This window comes from Epinephelus lanceolatus, chromosome 19 (assembly GCF_041903045.1).
Source record: "Epinephelus lanceolatus isolate andai-2023 chromosome 19, ASM4190304v1, whole genome shotgun sequence".
Taxonomy (NCBI): domain Eukaryota; kingdom Metazoa; phylum Chordata; class Actinopteri; order Perciformes; family Serranidae; genus Epinephelus; species Epinephelus lanceolatus.
In genome coordinates this window covers 21,036,036-21,054,424 of record NC_135752.1, presented here as the reverse complement: position 1 = coordinate 21,054,424, position 18,389 = coordinate 21,036,036, and the positions used below count along the sequence as shown (strand labels likewise).

The 18,389-nt window shown below is 41.7% G+C and overlaps 1 protein-coding gene across 2 annotated transcripts; it reads right to left on the bottom strand.

The window, feature by feature from the left end:
• Positions 1-870: 870 nt before the first annotated feature.
• atp6v0a2a (ATPase H+ transporting V0 subunit a2a) lies at positions 871-16,774 on the bottom strand. 2 transcript variants are annotated; one of them, XM_033647449.2, is made up of 20 exons: positions 16,071-16,774; positions 14,215-14,293; positions 13,931-14,028; positions 12,108-12,245; positions 11,620-11,717; positions 11,388-11,514; positions 9,412-9,494; positions 9,225-9,318; positions 8,940-9,152; positions 8,174-8,324; positions 7,375-7,514; positions 7,133-7,290; positions 6,953-7,043; positions 6,743-6,861; positions 3,677-3,887; positions 3,469-3,588; positions 3,241-3,357; positions 3,024-3,141; positions 2,722-2,893; positions 871-1,891 (listed from the first exon to the last, which is right to left on the bottom strand). In XM_033647449.2, exons 1-20 carry the CDS (start codon positions 16,179-16,181, stop codon positions 1,789-1,791), a joined length of 2,541 nt encoding a protein of 846 aa, XP_033503340.2. In that variant the 5' UTR covers positions 16,182-16,774; the 3' UTR covers positions 871-1,788. The 2 variants fall into 2 exon arrangements, with proteins under 2 accessions (XP_033503340.2, XP_033503341.2); XM_033647450.2 differs by having other exon boundaries at positions 11,620-11,696; positions 16,071-16,768.
• Between the last annotated feature and the right edge of the window lie 1,615 nt (positions 16,775-18,389).

Below are 18,389 nucleotides of genomic sequence, written 5' to 3'. Positions count from 1 at the left end.
TTCTCTTCTGGATCCAGATGGCATTCAAATTGTGGTGCTCAAAGCGCCAAGAAAAAAACACATTTGAGAAACTGAACGAGAAACAGCAATGTCTCTTTCCAGGAATCATGAGACAATAACATAGATCTTGTTGTGAGCAGTTACAGCCTGCCAACTGCATCACTGCACAGATGGAAACATGCATCTACTGCTAACTTACCCAGCAACACTGAGCTAGCTAATGATACTGCTCAGCTGAGAAGCACAAACCTCTTGTCCATGTGTAGATGCATGGTTCTGTCTGTGTGGTGATATTGTTGGCGGTGTTTGGTTGAGAGAAAATAGGTACTACGTACCGTAAAGCTACTCACAGCAAGGTGTGTGGATTATCTTACCATTTGGCGCTTTGAGCACCACAAGCCGAGTGCCATCTAGTTTCTTTATATTCAAGAGAAGGCAGACATCTCTACAGCCAATGTCTCCAACACTGCAACTCACACCAAAACAATCTAGACTGACAAATAGCACTACAGGTAAGGGGAAAATATGTGGTTGTGATTTTGGGGTGAACTGTCACTTTAAGACTTTTGAAGCCTACATTTTTTGACACGTGTCTCTGAAAAGTAAAAAGAAAAACAGAAAAACAGAGTCAGGCTAAGTATGATGCCTTGTCAAAATGCACATTGCTGTCAGTGTAACAGCTGACGATAAGCATCAGATTTGTCAGACAAGCGCTGTGTTGGCACAAACACCACACACTTGCTCATTCACCCAATTAAGATTCTGACAGAGGAGCCTGTAAATTAATAGTGATGATTATTTGTCATCATTTAACTGCCCACTAAATCAATATATATAACAAGCGAATAAAATGGCACTGGACACAAATGCTTTACTTGCTTGCATTTCTTGAAACCTTTATTCAACACATCAAAATGGTAAAATATTAGACTCTTGTACAGACAATAATTTAAATAAATACAATGATTAATTATCATTAACAAACGCAACAAGCAGTATCATCAAAGAAAGGCCCACGGCTTCTTGATTTCTTCTGGAGTATTTGACATTTCTCTATCGATTACAGGGGAGGTTATGCTTAAATAAATGCGTTAATAAGTAAAGAAGCAAACAGCGAACAGTTGAAGATTATTTTCATTTGGCATCATCACAGTCAGTGAAAACTTGTCATTGTACAATCATTTCTGCAAAGTGCTTTGTGACAGTATGCCTCACTAGAAAGGTTGTCATGTTTTGAATCCTTCTTCAGATTTTGATGCCCGCAGATTTTCTCTCATCATTTGGAGGAGCAGTTTTAAAAGACCCAAAGGCATCCCTATATCATCGTCAGAAATAAATCTCTATGGCACTACATCAGGATGCTCGACATGGTCTTTGATAGATATTGTTGTGATTTTACATTGCACTGTATAACTGTTTAAATACCATGTTGTAAATAATACAAAACCAGTTTACGCAGCACAATGCAAATAAAATATTTAAACTCACCCAACTTTAAGCAGCGTTGAGCGTTATCTCAACTACAAAATTAAATTATTAACAGAAGAAGAATTTCGAACCTCTGCGTATCCAGAGGTTTGCTGGGTACAGTAGTAAGGCAGTCAGCACAGCCGATAACATTTTTAAAAATCGTCACGGTGAAAAACGTTGCTACAAGAGTGAGTTTCAGTCCATTGTCTTGAAGGTTTGTTGTCGTCATCACAGTGTGAATTATTCCAGCTTCCAGCATCCTTTCCAATTATAAAGTCTGCCTCCACTCATATGCAGTACATCAAAGTCCACATATTTCTAAAGCAAGCCATCTTGTTCAAAAACGGAGGGCAGGAGGGAGAAGTCGAAGGGCACAAACTTGACACCGTTCCCATGGTAGAATTTGTTCTGGAACTCCACCCTGAAGACAAATGTTCAAGCGAGTAAGGGCACAGGAAACTGAATAAAGCAGAGCTCAGCACATTGAAAAAATAATCTGATGTCACTACATTGTTAACTCAATGTCTCTGTCTTAAAGGCCCAGGCACACCAAACCGACATCAAAGAACTAGTGGCGATGACAGCTGGCTGTTTCCTTGTCACGCATCACCTTTGTCTCAGTCAAAAAGTTGCACTTGAACACACCGCAAACACTACAACAAATGGCCAACTAGCCCGTACGCTCTGTGCCTGAGTGAGAGGAACTACTTCTCCATACCAGCACGTGGCGGTTGTCTGTATGCATCATTAAAAAAAGGAAACGCGACAAGACCAACAGGATGGATTCAAGGCACTAGTTAGCCAGTTACCATGATAACACAATTTGATGTTGAAAGAGCAAAGGATATTTAACGTACGCTAGCGACCAATTATGCAGTTTCTGTTTTTGCTTAAGAGCTAAATGGCTAAAAAAAGTATATTTAAACTCATAAGTTTCTTTTGATCTCACACACTCTTGACTTCAGTTGTTTCTCTTCTCATGTACTGAGCTGAGCTGCCAATCAGAGAGATTTCACTCACTGACAGGCTGCGTCGGCTCCAACACCAATTGAATACACTGAATCGGCCAAAAAACAGACAACAAGGGTCGACTAGCGCCAACGATGCGGGACACCCTGCAAAAACTAGGGCGACAGATGCTTACCGACAGCCTGACATTGACCAACGGCCGACCGTCAGCTTGGTGTATCAGGGCCCTAATGATGTTTCTAAAGATCCATTATTTAAGCATTAGCATCAGTTGAGACTCACCAGTGAAGTCGAAGAGCGTGGAGGAACGCTGATAAACCTTCCATGACCAGCAGGATGGAGACGGTGAGCATGGCGAAGAGGCCGAACACAGGGACCAACAACACCACCCCTACTCTTGTGGTGATCCTCAGACCCAGGCGCATCACCATGCCCCACAACACCTCTGAGAGCTCTGAAACAACACAAATAGACACACACAAACATGATCTCTTATTTAAGGTAAAGAAATGCAAAGTAGAAGTCAGCAGAAACAAAGACACACGGACAGCTCAGGGTGAACTACTTTTCATGACTGCACTTACGGGCATGAGCCAAGCTGAGGGCCCAGAGACGCAGGTATGATGCAGTGTTGGAAATGCAGCCCAGGCAGTACTCTATGGTGTGAATGGTCTGGTACAGGAGCACATCCCCAAAGTCAAACTGCAAAACAGATTAGATCAAATAATAGATATGACATTACACTTAATTCATGATTAATTCACTTAATTTACATAATTCATTCATCCTGGTGTGTGTGACCTCTTTGGGAAGAGCTTCTCTGCTTGGCGTTTCATCGAGTCCCTCCTCTTCATCATCTTCATAGGATGGTGCTGTGGAATTGTCATCCTCACTCACACGCCTCACCCTCTCATAACCCTGAGGTGAGACATCAGTGTTGATTTTAGAAGTTTTGAAGTACTGACAAGTGACCAAACACTACTGAGGCTGAACATACAAACATATTTCAAAATGGCTGATCACACATACTCTGCGTCTGCGCAGGCCTTTGCCTCCACGGTACAGCCAGTACAAGTAAAGAGGTTTTCCTAACAGCAGCACAGGAACTGACAGCATAGCTATCACAACTAAGAAAATCTGCAGCCCAGTCTGGAATCAAGACAAGACAACAAAAAATGCATTAACAAGCATCAAAACACATCCAGAGCTGATAAATAGATAATGTTTCAACACATACCTGTCCTGGGTAGAGAGGAGTGATATCCTTCCCCTGCATGACAAACATGTTAATGAAGTGGATGAGGATGCTGGGAGCCTGGCTGGAGTCTCGCGCACCAAACGCCAGCCACTTGTAGAGGATCATGAAGACCAGGTAGCCAAAGAGACAGAGCAGGAAGAGCAGCTCAGGAAGAAACAACAGGTAGATGTTAAACTTCTGTCGGAAGTGCCTGAAGACAGAGAACAAAGTATGGACATACAGAGGGAAAGGTTTTAATGACTAGACCCCAAATACTGCACCAGTTTCATTAGTGACATCTATGATTAAAAAGCTGGCATCTTATTATTGGGAAAAAGCATTTTTATGGGATATGACACATGGGCACTTCATCATGTGTCCTATTTCACTGGCTTCTAGATAAGGTTCCTTAAAGAAAACCTTGTAATATCTCTCTTGAGATATTACTCCATGCTGTGGTTGCTGCATTGGACCTCCTTGTAAGACAGCTGCCTTAAAGGTATACAATGCAGGATATTCCTTAAAAACAACGTATAGAAGTGTGTGTGTGTATTTATCTGCAGAGACTCTGCCCTCTGCCTGTATTTTGTTCTTATTTTGCTGTGTTCTCGGGCACAGTGTGCAGGTGAGGTCTTATAAAAAGGTAGCGACCAGGTGTCAGACTATAAGCAGCACAAATCCAAGAGGAAGCTCCAAAAATTGCAGACACAATGCCTAAAAAAAATACAAATATAGCGAGGCAGAACACCATGTGGACAAAGCTGGGGTTCACTTCTGCTGGTGATACTGTTCACAAACAGTAGCTGATAATTCCTGCATAGTATACCTGTTAAAAAGGCTAGACTTAAGACTTTCCTCTTTGATAAAGCTTATAGTTAGGGCTGGCTCAGGCTTGCCCTGTACCAGCCCCTAGTTAGGCTGACTTAGGCCTAGTCTGCCGGAGGACCCCCCTATAATACACCGGGCACCTTTTCTCCTTCTCTCTCTCTCTCTCTCGTATTCTATTACTGCATCTTGCTAACTCGGCCATTCTGGATGTCACTAACTCGGCTTCATCTCCGGAGCCTTTGTGCTCCACTGTCTCTCAGGTTAACTCATATCGCAGCGGTGCCTGGACAGCGTGACGTGTGTGGTTGTGCTGCTGCCGTGGTCCTGCCAGATGCCTCCTGCTGCTGCTGCCATCAATAGTCATTAGTCATACTTCTACTGTTATTATACACATATGACTATTGTCACACATGTATACTGCCAGATATTAATACATACTTTCAACATATTGTACCACAGTAGCCAGAACTATAACTATAATATTATTACTTTCAACAATGTTGTTGTAAGCTACTGTCATTACCTGCATCTCTCTCTCTCTCTCTCTCTCTCTCTCTGTCTCATTGTGTCATGCGGATTACTGTTAATTTATTATGCTGATCTGTTCTGTACGACATCTATTGCACGTCTGTCCGCCCTGGAAGAGGGATCCCTCCTCAGTTGCTCTTCCTGAGGTTTCTACCGTTTTTTTTCCCCGTTAAAGGGTTTTTTTTTGGGGGAGTTTGCGAGGGTCATAAGGACAGAGGGATGTCATATGCTGTAAAGCCCTGTGAGGCAAATTGTGATTTGTGATATTGGGCTTTATAAATAAAATTGATTGATTGATTGATTGATTGATAAAACAGGAGTGCACTTTAGTTTTTAGCAAATGTTACTTAGAATGGAGTAAATCATTTTGTTTGAGACCATGTTTTAGCTGCTAATTTGGTCCTCTACACTGTACAAATTAACTATTAACTATAACTGATTAAAAAGCTAGTGTCTGAGCTGCCTTGAAAATCTTAGTTGACTGAATTTGAAAAGACGAGTTGAATCATTGCAAAATTATTAATACTTATCGTCTCAAATTCAGTCAACTTAACATTCAAAGGCAGTCCGGACACTAACATTTTTAAAGTCAAAACAAATACATTATTTTTACAGTGCAGTGAGCATTTATGGCAGCAGAAATTATTATTCAAAATAAACTACAGGTCTAGTGTTGCGCACTGAGTTATTTTTAGACACACTGGTGGCATGGCTGTAGGGAGGGCTACTGAGACAACAAACATAGTAACATTACACCTGCTAAACATCAGCATGTTAACACGCTCATATTAGCTCATTCAAAAGCACGTGCTCCGTGCAGAGCGCTGTACATCCTCATAACTTGGTGCAGGTGATGGCAGGAAACATCACGCTGATAGTAAAGAAGTAGACTGAATTGCATCTTCTTTTGATGTGGTCTTCATTTGAAATGTTACAAACATGGCTTCATCAGGTTTTTGCTCATATTAACTGTTTTGGATAGGAAGTAGCTGGCTTTGGAAACACTGTGTGACTGTCTCTGTGGGGTGTCGGTCAGGACACAGGAGGCAGGTATGTCTTTCTCAGGATTTATTGCAGGAACTCTCACTAAAGGCTATGGGAACAGGCAGGTGTGGTTTTATGTTCAAGGACTTACGCCGAGGGAAACAATGCACATAAATCCACTCTACCAACTTAGTACTCGGTCCTGGAGAAAGTCCACACGACCGTCTTTGAGATCACAAATCAAACTAACTAGAGAGGGTCTTGTGCTCTGTCTGTCCTGATGATGGAGTGCCCCTCAGCCAATCAGGAATTAAAGATAAAAAATTAAATTTAGGGAATCATAACCTGGAATCTGCACCCTGAGCACATTTTGTACATTAGCATTTAGCTCGAATCACAGCTTTGCCTTATACAACCTCTCAGAGCTGCTAGCATGGCTGTAGTCTTGTTAATGGAGGTCTATGGCACAGACTGATTCAGGGCCATTTCAGGGCCAATACACTTGCCAAATCAATAGAGTTCATTTTCATCCAGTAGAGCATCAATGCTGGTTATTTAGTTTGTGTGTTTAGCCTTTCTGGCAGTTGTTAATACGTTTCTACGCTACAGAAAATAAATTTTATCTGTAAATGTTGCTGCCTGACACTGATGGATGCCCGTGCTGTAACTACATGCACAAAAGTGATGTGAGGTCACTGCCAGGGATGTATATCTCGAGCCACTCACAAGTGATTGAAGACACTCAGCACCACTCCAAAGCTCATGTGGATGACCCCGATAACAACCGACATCTTCATCTTGTAGGAGTTGAGGAAGGACAGCCGGTTCACTGCCATGTTCCATATCTGAGGGGATATTTAGAAAGCATCTTGGTGAAAATGATATGTAAACAAATTGATTATATCCTGACTGTAATGTCTGAGTGCATTTACTCACAGGGTCGATGCCAAATGGGTACGGTCCGCTGAAAACGCCGCTGATGTTAGGGTCTAATGTTAGCAAAGCATTTGTTTGGAGGGTTTTATTTCTGCAGTGTGAAAAGATCAAGCATCAATTAGAAAAAAACATTAAAACACAATTATTTCTCTGAGTGTCGTTTTTTTTTTTGTAACTCACGTCCACTGCTGGTTGGTAAACATAGCCTTGACACTCCAGCCAGAGCCGAAAATGTTGAGCGACTTGGAGAAACAGTCGTTGTAAATCAGCCCCGTGTAGACAGAGAAAAGCCCCATCATCAGGATGATGTAACGTCCGTTGAAGAACGTCGCCCATATCTGAGATCAACAGAGCTATCAGCTAAAACTAATTTACAATCACCAGACTCTGCATTATGGATGAGAGGAACAACTCATTCCTACCTCATTACTGGATCGTTTCTTCTTCTGTTTTTTTTCCGTCAGCACCATCCACAAGGCAAAGAGACTCATTACCATCCCGTGCCCGAGGTCGCCAAACATCACAGCAAACAGAAAGGGGAAAGTGATGATGGTGTAGGGAGCTGTGGATGAGAAAAATGTCTTCAGTGTGCTTAGTCTAAACTTCTCCGTAGCTGCACCCAATAAAAACACACTTTAAAGGAATACCTCACCCCCAAAATGATCATTTGTTTACCAATTACTCACCCTGTGTTGTGCTAAAATCGTGAAGAAAACATTGTTTTCTCGCATTCTTCCACAGTGAACAGAGAATCCATAAACAGAGAAAATTCTTGATAATTTAAAGTAAATGGGGGGCCACGTTTATCAGCAGCAAAACTTATCAAAACATCTGTTCACAAACTCTCACACAACTTGTGAAGTATAAGTCTTATTTATCCAGTCATATGCTCAGGACTTCCCAAACACATGCATTTTTACTTTATCCTTACAATTTAAAGCACTTCAGCATAAACAGTCTCAGGGGTGACAAGGTTACAAAGTTTGGCTCCATTATAACTCAAAAGGTTCACCGACAAAACAACTGTCTTATGCTAAACACATTTTCCAAACAAATATATCATGCTAACGTTATTGGAGGCTTGGAGGCATGCGAGAAAAAACAGTTTTATTTATGAATTCAAGGCAATGCAGAGTGAGTAACTGACACACATATAATCATTTTGGGAGTGTAGTATTCCTTTAAAGTTTAACCTTTACAAAACACAGTGTGAGTTCTTACCTGGGCTTACCTCGCGATAGTCCCCCACCCCATACGCCTCAACAATGCTCTGAAAGCCTGATGTGAACTTGTTGGTTCTTAACAGGGTGGGTGGAGTGTCAGTACTTGGGATGCGGTTCACAAAGGACGGTACGGTGGCATCGCCTTTTCTCTGTTTAAAAAAAACAAAAGTGTAAAATTCTAGAAACACTACTGTATCAATTAAAAGACACACCGGTGATTTTTAGAGCTCCATTAATTCAGTTGTGTGAAATTTTCCCAGGTTTGAGTGATCCTCTGACCAGAAAGTTTTTCTCAATTGCGAATTCTAGGTGAGAAATTTGATCTGAAAACAACCAAATCTGCAGCCTGGAGCAGAAGGAATTGCTGGCACACACTGGGCAGTGAGGGAAGAAAATGCTAAGCGATGCAAACAACAACAAATCAAATGATTCGGCCAACAATACAAAAAAAAAAAACAAAAAAAAAACATGACAGATGGAGGGGTTCAGGAAATGAAGTCATCCAAAAAGCTGATGGCCAGAATATTGTGAAAGAATTAAAAATGCATCTTAGTGATACAATTTAAGTAAATAACAGCTGATAAGCAAAGCCAATTCAATTCACAGGCCAAAGATGATTCATATAACAAGCTCAAGGGAGAAAAAAATGATTATCCTCTTATCCCTAGCTGCAAGATTGATGCTTTGGGTTTAGAGAGGCTGCATCAAACGTCTGCAAACAAGTGTTCTGTCACCATTAATAGATAATCAATACTTCCTCTCACCGAGCCCTCCTCTAGCGCCCCGCGCAGGTTTGCCAGGTCACTGACAGGACACCACACCTCCGCAATCAGACACTTGTTGGTGACGTCGAAGCTGCAGAGGTTCAAGATATGGTAGATCGCCTTCATCTTTTTCACCTGCACGACCCAGGTGTAGGCCGACTCCGAGGCCTTCTGCAAAACCTGCCTCAGGTAGTCCTCAGTGCGGTGCAGCACCTGGACCAACACAACAGTTACTACCACCTCACTGAGAATGTGTTAAATGTTGTGTGTCTCCATCAGCCCTACATTGTTAAGGTCTTGGATGCGTGTCCTCAAGCTGTCCAGCACATCTGCCCGCTCTTCGTCATTCTCAGGGTGAGGGTAAAGATGGCAGTGGTAACTGAGGACGACAGAGATGGACATGTGGGCTGATGATGAAGGAGAATACAACAAGGAGTTTAAAGATAAAGTCATGCAATGATGGCGTTCTCACCAATCGCAGATTTTTTGCACTTTCTGTCCGATCTGGTCTCCCCAGAAAGAGATGAGAAACACAACGCTTTTGCTGATCTCACCCTGAAACAACACACATCAGGGAAGTTATTACAAGTACAGCACAATAAAAAAATCATAAAGTGATGAAATATGACTTTTACATGTATCGCTACCACAATACTTTCCCCTCTGCTGCCACACAAGTGGGCTGTATCCAGTAGGTGCTAATTGGTAATGATTCAGTGCTATAAAAATATTCTATTTTCTTTGCCCTCTGTTTGGGTTTGAGGGAGTTTTCTGTCTATAAAACACACCATATGAAATCACTTTCCTCTGACTCTCTTTGTTCTCCAAATCTTGTTTCTTGTCTCTCCCCTGTGTGTGTGTATCACTCACTTGAGTCGCAATGCTTATCAGAATGCACAGATGTGACCGGCTGTGTAGCATCACGTGAGATGATTTAACGCAAGCAATTGGTCTGTGAATCCACTAAATCGCTCTGTCAAAATTGAATAATTCTCAGTAATAAATCAATTATAGGTCTGGGTCCGGACAGGGCGGCGTCTGAGCCTGGACCGGGAGGATGGAGAGAGATGGCAGGTCAACAAGGGGGACACATTTTGGTCATTTTGCTAACAAGGGTAATGGCGTCCCCTTCTTTCCCTTTAAAAAAATTTCATCGTTAGTTTAATCATTTTATCATTTGTTTTTTCACTGCAGCATATTTTACTGAACTCCCAGCTAAATCCTGAAATTATCTCTCTATTATTTCCCTATTTTATTGTAACTATAAATATTCATTACTATATAAGTCACAACCAAAGTTGAAGTTTTGAAAAAACATCCTTGTTTATTATGACTTTGGATCCAAAACTCAGCAAATTTGCTTCACCAGAACTGTGTGGGTGGGAGATGAGGCTCAACAGCACTGTACTGAATTCAAATCCGTTAATGAATCCACTTATTGACTCCAAATCTTTTTATTACATTTACCTTTTAACATTCACAAGTAACTAAACCAGCCAACACTTGTGTATGGGGCCAATGTGGGTGGTAACTGGGCTGAAGAATGGGCCCAATATGGGATTGTCCACAGGTCCCACATTGACCCCATGCCTATTGCCCACATGGGTGGGTTTATCCAAGTGAGCCCCATGGATGGGCCCATACCCACTTGGTTCCCAGGTAGCCATAGCATAACCCATGTGGGGTCCACTTGCATAAACCCACCTATGTGGGCAACTGACATGGAGTCAAAATGGAACCCGTGGACAATCCCATTTGGGGCGGCGGTAGCTCAGTCCATGGGGACTTGGGTTGGGAACTTCAGGTGGATCACCAGCTGAAGTCCCCGTCCGGACCAAACATCGAGTGTGGACTGGTAGCTGGAGAGGTGTCAGTTTGCTTCCTGGGCACTGTCGCAGTACCCTTGAGCAAGGCACCAAACCCCCAACTGCTAGAGACGCCTGTCCATGGGCAGCCCCCTCACTCTGACATCTCTCCATTTCCTGCATATATGGGTTCTGTTTGTGTGTCTATTTCAGGCCTGTGTGTGTATAACAAGAGCGTGACAGAATTTGAATCATTAAATTAAAAAGTATATCTTCCTCTTCTTTATATAGGGCCCACTTTACAGACATAACATAAGCCAACCATTCTCACAGCTATTCTAAGCTCTGATTGGACATCACCTTTTTCCGTCTGTCAACTCAAAACCAGTGAATACAGCAAGATCAAACACACGACTGCAGAAATCTCTCATGTGAAATGATCAAAAGTTCCAACTTTAGCAGAAAATAGCATCCGTGTAGGACCCCACTGCTCAGAGTAAGAAGCTGATGAAGGACAAGGTTTTCAATGTTTTAAAAAACGAAACAAAAAGACAGCAACTCCTGTTTGATTTCAACAGGCAAGGCAAAAGTTAGAATATCTTTCTTGGCATCTATCAAGAAGTCTGAATTAAATTTGACTCACAGTGTCGAGATCAGCGAGGTTTTCATCCACTTCTGCGTAGCTGAGGATGGTGTAACCCTTACACACTCTCCACAACATGCGCTCAAACGCCTCCACCTTCACCCGCTGGATGAGACCTGACACAAACCTACAGCAGGAAGAGATCAAATTAGTTTTAAGGTTTATTTCTTACTGACAGTGCACATTAAGACGACCTGTTGTTTGGATGTAAATGACACGTATCGCAGCTCACCCCAGCTTGGCTCCGAGTCTTTGCATACCGGTGCATCCTGTCACCGAGTCTGTCTCCATGGTGGGGAATTCTTCATACTGGGGACCAAGAGCCTCATGCTAATTATAAAAGGGAACATGTTTCATTCATGACAGCTTACATTAACTGCTCCTTACATGGTCCGACACAAAGCCGATGTGGTGTTTGCACACGCTGGAATGTGATGTTTATTCTCACAAATGCCTGTCTCACAAAAGACACCATTGTTGCTCTTTGTTGTATCCCTTTTCTAAAACGGGAGCCCGGATGAGTCAGGTGCTGCTTGTAATGGCTGCAAAGTGGCCGTGTCTTTAATTAAAGGGGGCTCTTGTCCCACCCCTGTCACCCCGGGAAACAAAACACGACAAGAAAACAAGACGCTACTGGCAAGGTGAGGGGAAGCATCTTGACTGTGATGCTAACAGGGTGGGACTGGAACAAAAAGCAGGGTGTGACAGACACACACTTACTCTGGAGCGGCTGTGTATGAAGGTCCGTGTGATCTTTAGCATGTGCGTGTACTCGGTGAGCTCCAGGAGGTTCCTCCGCAGCTTCTCTTTGTTTCGGGCCACCTCGCTGAGCTCCATCTCCAGCCGCTGAAGCTGCTCCTGCACATCAACACACAGTGAACATTAGCTTAAGTCTGCATTCAGCAACAAGATGACTCATTCAGTTAATTTAGGTAGCTGAGAATAAACAGTAAATATGACTCGCAGCAGGATACTGGCAAGGACAAAACTGGCATGGCCATTTTCACAGGGATCTCTTGACCTCTCAGCTCAAGATATCTCAATGAAATGATCGATATCTTAGTGTCTTAATGTGGTATTTTGGAAGGATTTTCGACCATTTTATCAATTCTGGTTCTTTTATCAAAGTTGTTTTATTCCTAAAATTGCTGCAAGACCTTATGAGACATAACTGAGTGTGGGAATGACCATCATTTACTTCCATCATTATGTTCTCACACACAGACACACTAAACGTTAAAAGTTTGAATAGGCAGCTACCCAAAACACAATGTTAATACATATTTTTGACTGGAAAACCTGACAAGGTGTGCTGATTTGCATGTCAAATCAGGTTCTTAGCCTCTAAACGATGTGTATACCACTTATATGTGACATATACAGTCACATGCACTCCCCTGCTTCTCCTACAAAAAGACAAAAATGGGACTATGGTATGAAGCGGGGGAGTGGAACTTAAGATATAAAATTTTATCACTGTCGATAAATAAAATGATTAATAGAAGGTGGACAAAGTCAGTGCATACATAGTTTAAACAAGTAAGATGTACAGAATTTTACATAATTTATACAGAACAGATGGCAGAGGAGATACATGCACATTTTTAAATTATTTTTTTTTGCACTTTGAGCACATGTCTTTTTGTGTACTGATGCCCTAAATAAATTTACATTTTTTGCATTGATCTCAGCCTATGAACCTATTCTGTGGCTGTCCAGTCCAGTTGTATTGGTGTGCAGATATCTCCTCTGCCGTCCTTTCTTGGGAGGGGAGGTAACGCACTGATGGAGTGGATGATGATCTGGGTCATATGTGATTGTGAGTGCATTGCAGATCAGGGATGAGTTGACACAATTTGATAGGTTGGGTGCGAGTTTGCCAGCTAAATGCTTTATCATCCAGATTTATAATCATCCTCCACCATGTACAGTATGTAGGTGAGTCCTCAACTTGAATTTTGTAGCAGTGTGTCAGAAAAACAGTAAATATGATGATAAATGATGCAAGGATTGGCTACATGCTGAAATGAAAGTGAAAGTCTGATGTCAGCAATACAAAATTTTATTGTCTTATCTTCTACTACTGATACCTACAGGAAGATGCTAATAGCCAAAACCTGCACTGGGTTTACTGATGCAGAGTAGAGATCCCTAAGTTTCTAAAGATACCAAATGTGTCAGGCTTCATTTGGGGAAAAATCTATAATATTTCCATTTTCTGGATTGGTGCACTTATAAATAGATGCAAGAGCGGAAAGATGATATAACAGATATGCACGATACTGTCAGACAGTGTGAAATAATATATGATTTTTCCAACTGTAAAGTTACTTGAGGGGAAAATTAAAGACTTATGATGTGGAGGAGGCAACGTCACACCTGAACTAGTTATCACAAACCTGTAAAATATTATCCTATAAAGAGAGAGCTATGTTCCATATATCTAGGATACTAGCGTGAATATAGATATATTCAATTAAACACCAGGTAAAGTGAACAAAATGGGCAGTTTCACAGTGAAATGTGACTGAAATGACACTTACCATGATCTCCAGGACTTGTCTGGGGGGAGGAGCCAGCGGGCTCTCATCCTCCTCTGGCACGGCTATGTTAGCCTTTTGAATCTCCCTCAGAAGGTATCCTGTCCACAACAAAAATGCTGATGGTTTATTTCATGGTAATTACTGCCGGAGTGTCAGAGCGAGCTGTCTGAATCTCTCTGAGGGACCATTTATACAAAACACGATCAGCCCCCGATGATATATTGTCCAGGTGTGTGCTCAAGGCTACACCCACACACACAACCGTCCCAGGTGCTCTCTCTTACCCAGAATCCTCTCCATCTCCTCGCATCTTTTGATTTCGCTGACGAAGCGCCGCTGGAATGAGCTGACACTCGGGTTGAGCTGAAACCAGAGGAGCATCACGGGTCAGGTGAGCTGCGAGTTACTGCATCAGTCGGTGCATGTGCAATAACAAGCATGGCGTTGTTACACAGTTTTAGATAGATAGATAGATAGATAGATAGATAGATATGGCCTTTACACTTTATAATCCAAGGGCGTAGTTTTTGTTTTAACACATATAAAAGGGAGGTTTGGCCATTTTCACAGGGGTCACTTGACCTCTCACCTCAAGATACCTCAATGAAAATGCATTCTAATGGCACCTATGAGTCTTACCTTCACAGACATGCCCACTTTTTGGTAATCCCATGCAGTTTGGGGCAAAAACCAGTTTTTCTCAAACAGTACAAATGTGTTATTTCCGCCTATTCTAAAAATGGTGTATTTGAATATTTCTGCACACCGGCGTCCCTCAGCAGGATTGTAATTGCATAAACTGGTGATGGCCGGAAAGCTGAGACTCTTGTGGATACCATGTTTGATGATGTCAGCCCCCAGAGTAACTGCTTCACTGTGATGAGACAGTTTTTTTTAAAACAGACATCACTGTGTGAAATGACCTAATATGGCCTTATGAAATTTTACAGTCACAAACTAGAGGCATCTGGCATTCAAAGGATGTATGGCTTTCCTAGATCAGGGGGTCTACAGGTATCAGACAGTTAATTTCAATGCTTTTGAAGACTATTTCAAGACACCTTTTAACCAAATTTAGGAAAGATTTTTGGAGAAATTATGTCTTACTTATTGAAGCACTGCAGGTAAAAAGTATACAGCCTATGTGGTCTTGTGCAGAGGTAGGTGTTATGTAGGAATATGGTTATTAGAGTGAGTTAAGTTGATCTACATTTTGCATGTTGATGACATTAGCCCCCACAGTAACTATTTCACTGTTATGCAACCGTTTTGTTTTTTTAAACGAACATCACAGCCACAAACAAGAGGCATCTGGCATTCAGAAGATGTATAGCTTTCCAAGATATATTGACAATAAGGGGGTTTCTCAGCAGTTTCCAGAACAGATCGCTGAGAGATGCAATTCCTACAGAAATCTCCAAATCTGAAAAGTCTTTGATACCAAATCACAGCGAGTATTTATTTAATGGTGTTGCTCAAGATCTTAGTGTCTTAATGTGTATGTGTATTCTGGAGGGATGTTTTTCCACCATTTTTATAAATTCTGGTTCTTGTATCAAAGTTGTATTATTCCTAAAATTGCCGCAAGACCTTATGAGACATAACTGAGTATTTTTGACTCGAAAAATTTGACACACTGTGCTGATTTGCATTTCAAATCAGGTTTTTAGCTTAACTAATCACAGCATGTATTTTCTATGGTGTTCCTCAAAGTCACTCACAGACACACACACACACACACACACACACACTTAAACAGGGGGGTTTCATTTGTTGCATTCTGGGGAATTTTTCTGCACCATTTTGTGCTTTTTCTGCATCAATTTGCAATGTCATGTCTCTGATTTTGTCAAAATAAAAGCAACTTTCATGCTTTTACTGAGAAAGACAAAAGGTCTAAAGATTGAGGGGGATGTGTCCCCTGTGTCCCCCCGACATGTACACCTATGCGAAGTTACCTCATCCACCCCCTCCCCCAAACATGCATCCTCAGAGAAAAATGTAGAATTATTTTATCCCTATATTAAAGAGAGGCCTACTATAATAATACAACACACGGGCCCAAATGACGGTTCCATGCAGATGGTACAATAGAAAGATTCATTTAAACATTGAGTGTGCATCATCTGTATCTACTCACATCTCGGAACTCGACCAGTCCCAGCTCCCCGAGCTCACTGATGCAGTCATATTCAGAGCCGGACTGCAGGAACAATTGCGCCAAGCACATCTCCTCACTCCGAAACACCATCTTTTATCTGCCAGACAGATCTGCTCCGCCGCTTTATAATCTGTCTGTAGCCTACTGAAGCTGCACAACGAGCCGCTCACTACAGGCGACAACAGGACATCACAAACGCAACGAGTCGGTGCGCGGCTTTAAACCCCCCCCCCCCTTAACCAATTAACATCCCCTGGAGGATTAATTATCGGCTATTAATAATATTGAGGATTCTCAGAAGGGACATTTTTCTCACTCTGGGTGTCGCACCGTTTTGTCTCCCCCTCTCCTCCAAAGCAGCCAGATTAAATAACCATAATGAAAACAAAGGCAGAAACCTCCCTAATGCACCTTTTGCATCGAGCGATCCTGGAAAAAGGCGTCATCCTGAGGGCGCTTTACCTCCAACACCTGTCATTACGGCGCAAAAACACGGCGACGGCGCGACGCTGGCGGCAAAGAGACACGAGCAACAGGCAACCTGAAATATAAATCAGCAACCCGCCATGGAGACAAACGGGGCTGAGGTCAACACGGTCCGTTATAAAAAGCCTCAGTCAGAAATAGGCTACGGCCTTTATTCCCGCTACGTCGCCCGGCAATTGACACAGATTGCGTCTCCGGGTTGCCAGGTATGGCAGCATCCTCTAAAATAATCGCTGTTTCTTTAGTTTGTAAAGGAGAGGTGTTAAAATAGGGTTGATTTGAATGTTAACAGCCTGATTACAATACAGACAACTAAATTATATCTGTCTAAGTTTTATCCTCCTTTTGTTTGGTATGCATTTTTAATTTATCTTGCTATTTGGGATCAGAAGGACCCATTAAGTGTAAAAAACTAAATATTGTCAATGATAATTAAGTCCCAGTGAGTGTCCTCAAACGAGACAACAGTGAAGTCTGAATGTCCTAAAATGAGATGACAATAAAGTCCCAATGTCCTTGAATGAGACAGTAATATAGTCTCAATGTCAAACAAGTAGCCTACCTCCTAATGAGCAGTGTCTTAGCTTGTTACTAGTGCTAAAATTTAAGGATAGACCGATACATCGGCCGGCCGATATCTGAGTTTTTTACTTGTATTGGCATCGGCCGATACGCGCGTGGGTTCGTGGATTTATTTTTCCCTAGCATGATTTACAGACAGGCATCCACGGGCAGCTCTGTGTTGCCGGAAGACCCTGCAGCGCACATGCAGCGAATCCTACTGTGTACAGTAGTTGTTGTTTTATTTATGCTTCAGCTTAAATATTTGTTTATTTTATAAAGACATTGCTGGAAGATTTAAGAGCACTGAACTCTTTTTTTTATTTGAATGTATAATAATAATAATAATATTCTACCTGTTCTACCTCAACTTTCCATCTTGTTTTAGTATTTTTTACTGTTCAATAAATGTTTCTTATTTTAAACTTGAGACCTGTAATATTTGTTATCATTGTGTCATTTTTTTCATGTAAATTGAGGGAGCAAAAGCAGTATTGGCCCCAAATATCGGCTCAAGAAAATCAGCAGTCCATAATCGGTCATCGGTTAAGGGTGATGGAAAAAAAACGGTATCGGCATCGGCCCTAAAAAATCCATATCGGTCTATCCCTACTAAAATTGGTCAAATTTGTTGCCATATCAAACTACTAACATTATTAATCATAAATAAACAAGTTTTAACCATTAAATATGATCAAGTTTTGGACCTTGTCCATTTTTGTGTTGGGATTGACCGCAGACTGACTTGGCAGAGATGGCTGCCATCTTGTTTTTACATGGATTAGTGTACTGTGCTCTTAGTACCACTGGATGACACAAAAAAAGTGTCTACAAACAGTCCCGATGTCCTTAAATGGGCAACAATGAAGTCTGAATGTCCTCAAATGAGACAATAATGTAGTCTCAACGTCAAAGAAGTAGCCTACCTCTAAATTAACAATGTCTTAGCTTGTTATTGTTGATAAAATTGGTCAAATTTTGTATGGCATATCAAACTACAAACATTATTAATCATAAATAAACAAGTTTCAACCATAAAATATGATCAGGGTTTGGACCTTGTCCATTTCTGTGTCGGGATCGACTGCAGACTGATTTAGCAGAGATGGCTGCCATCTTGTTTTTACATGGATTAGTGTATTGTGCTCTTGCTACCACTGGCTGACACAAAAAAGTGTCCATGACCGGGGACAACAGGTCTAAGTTAAGTAGAATGGAGTATAAGGTCAAGTAAACCTGAAATGTGATGTC

Excerpts from the sequence above, each read along its gene's own strand:
- atp6v0a2a (XM_033647449.2), bottom strand. The coding sequence starts at position 16,181 with ATGGTGTTTCGGAGTGAGGAGATGTGCTTGGCGCAATTGTTCCTGCAG. Across the intron at positions 3,888-6,742 it reads CTGAGTGTCTTCAATCACTT|GCACTTCCGACAGAAGTTTA; the intron begins GTGAGTGGCTCG and ends CTCTGTCTTCAG. Across the intron at positions 3,358-3,468 it reads AAGGCCTGCGCAGACGCAGA|GGTTATGAGAGGGTGAGGCG; the intron begins GTATGTGTGATC and ends GTCTCACCTCAG.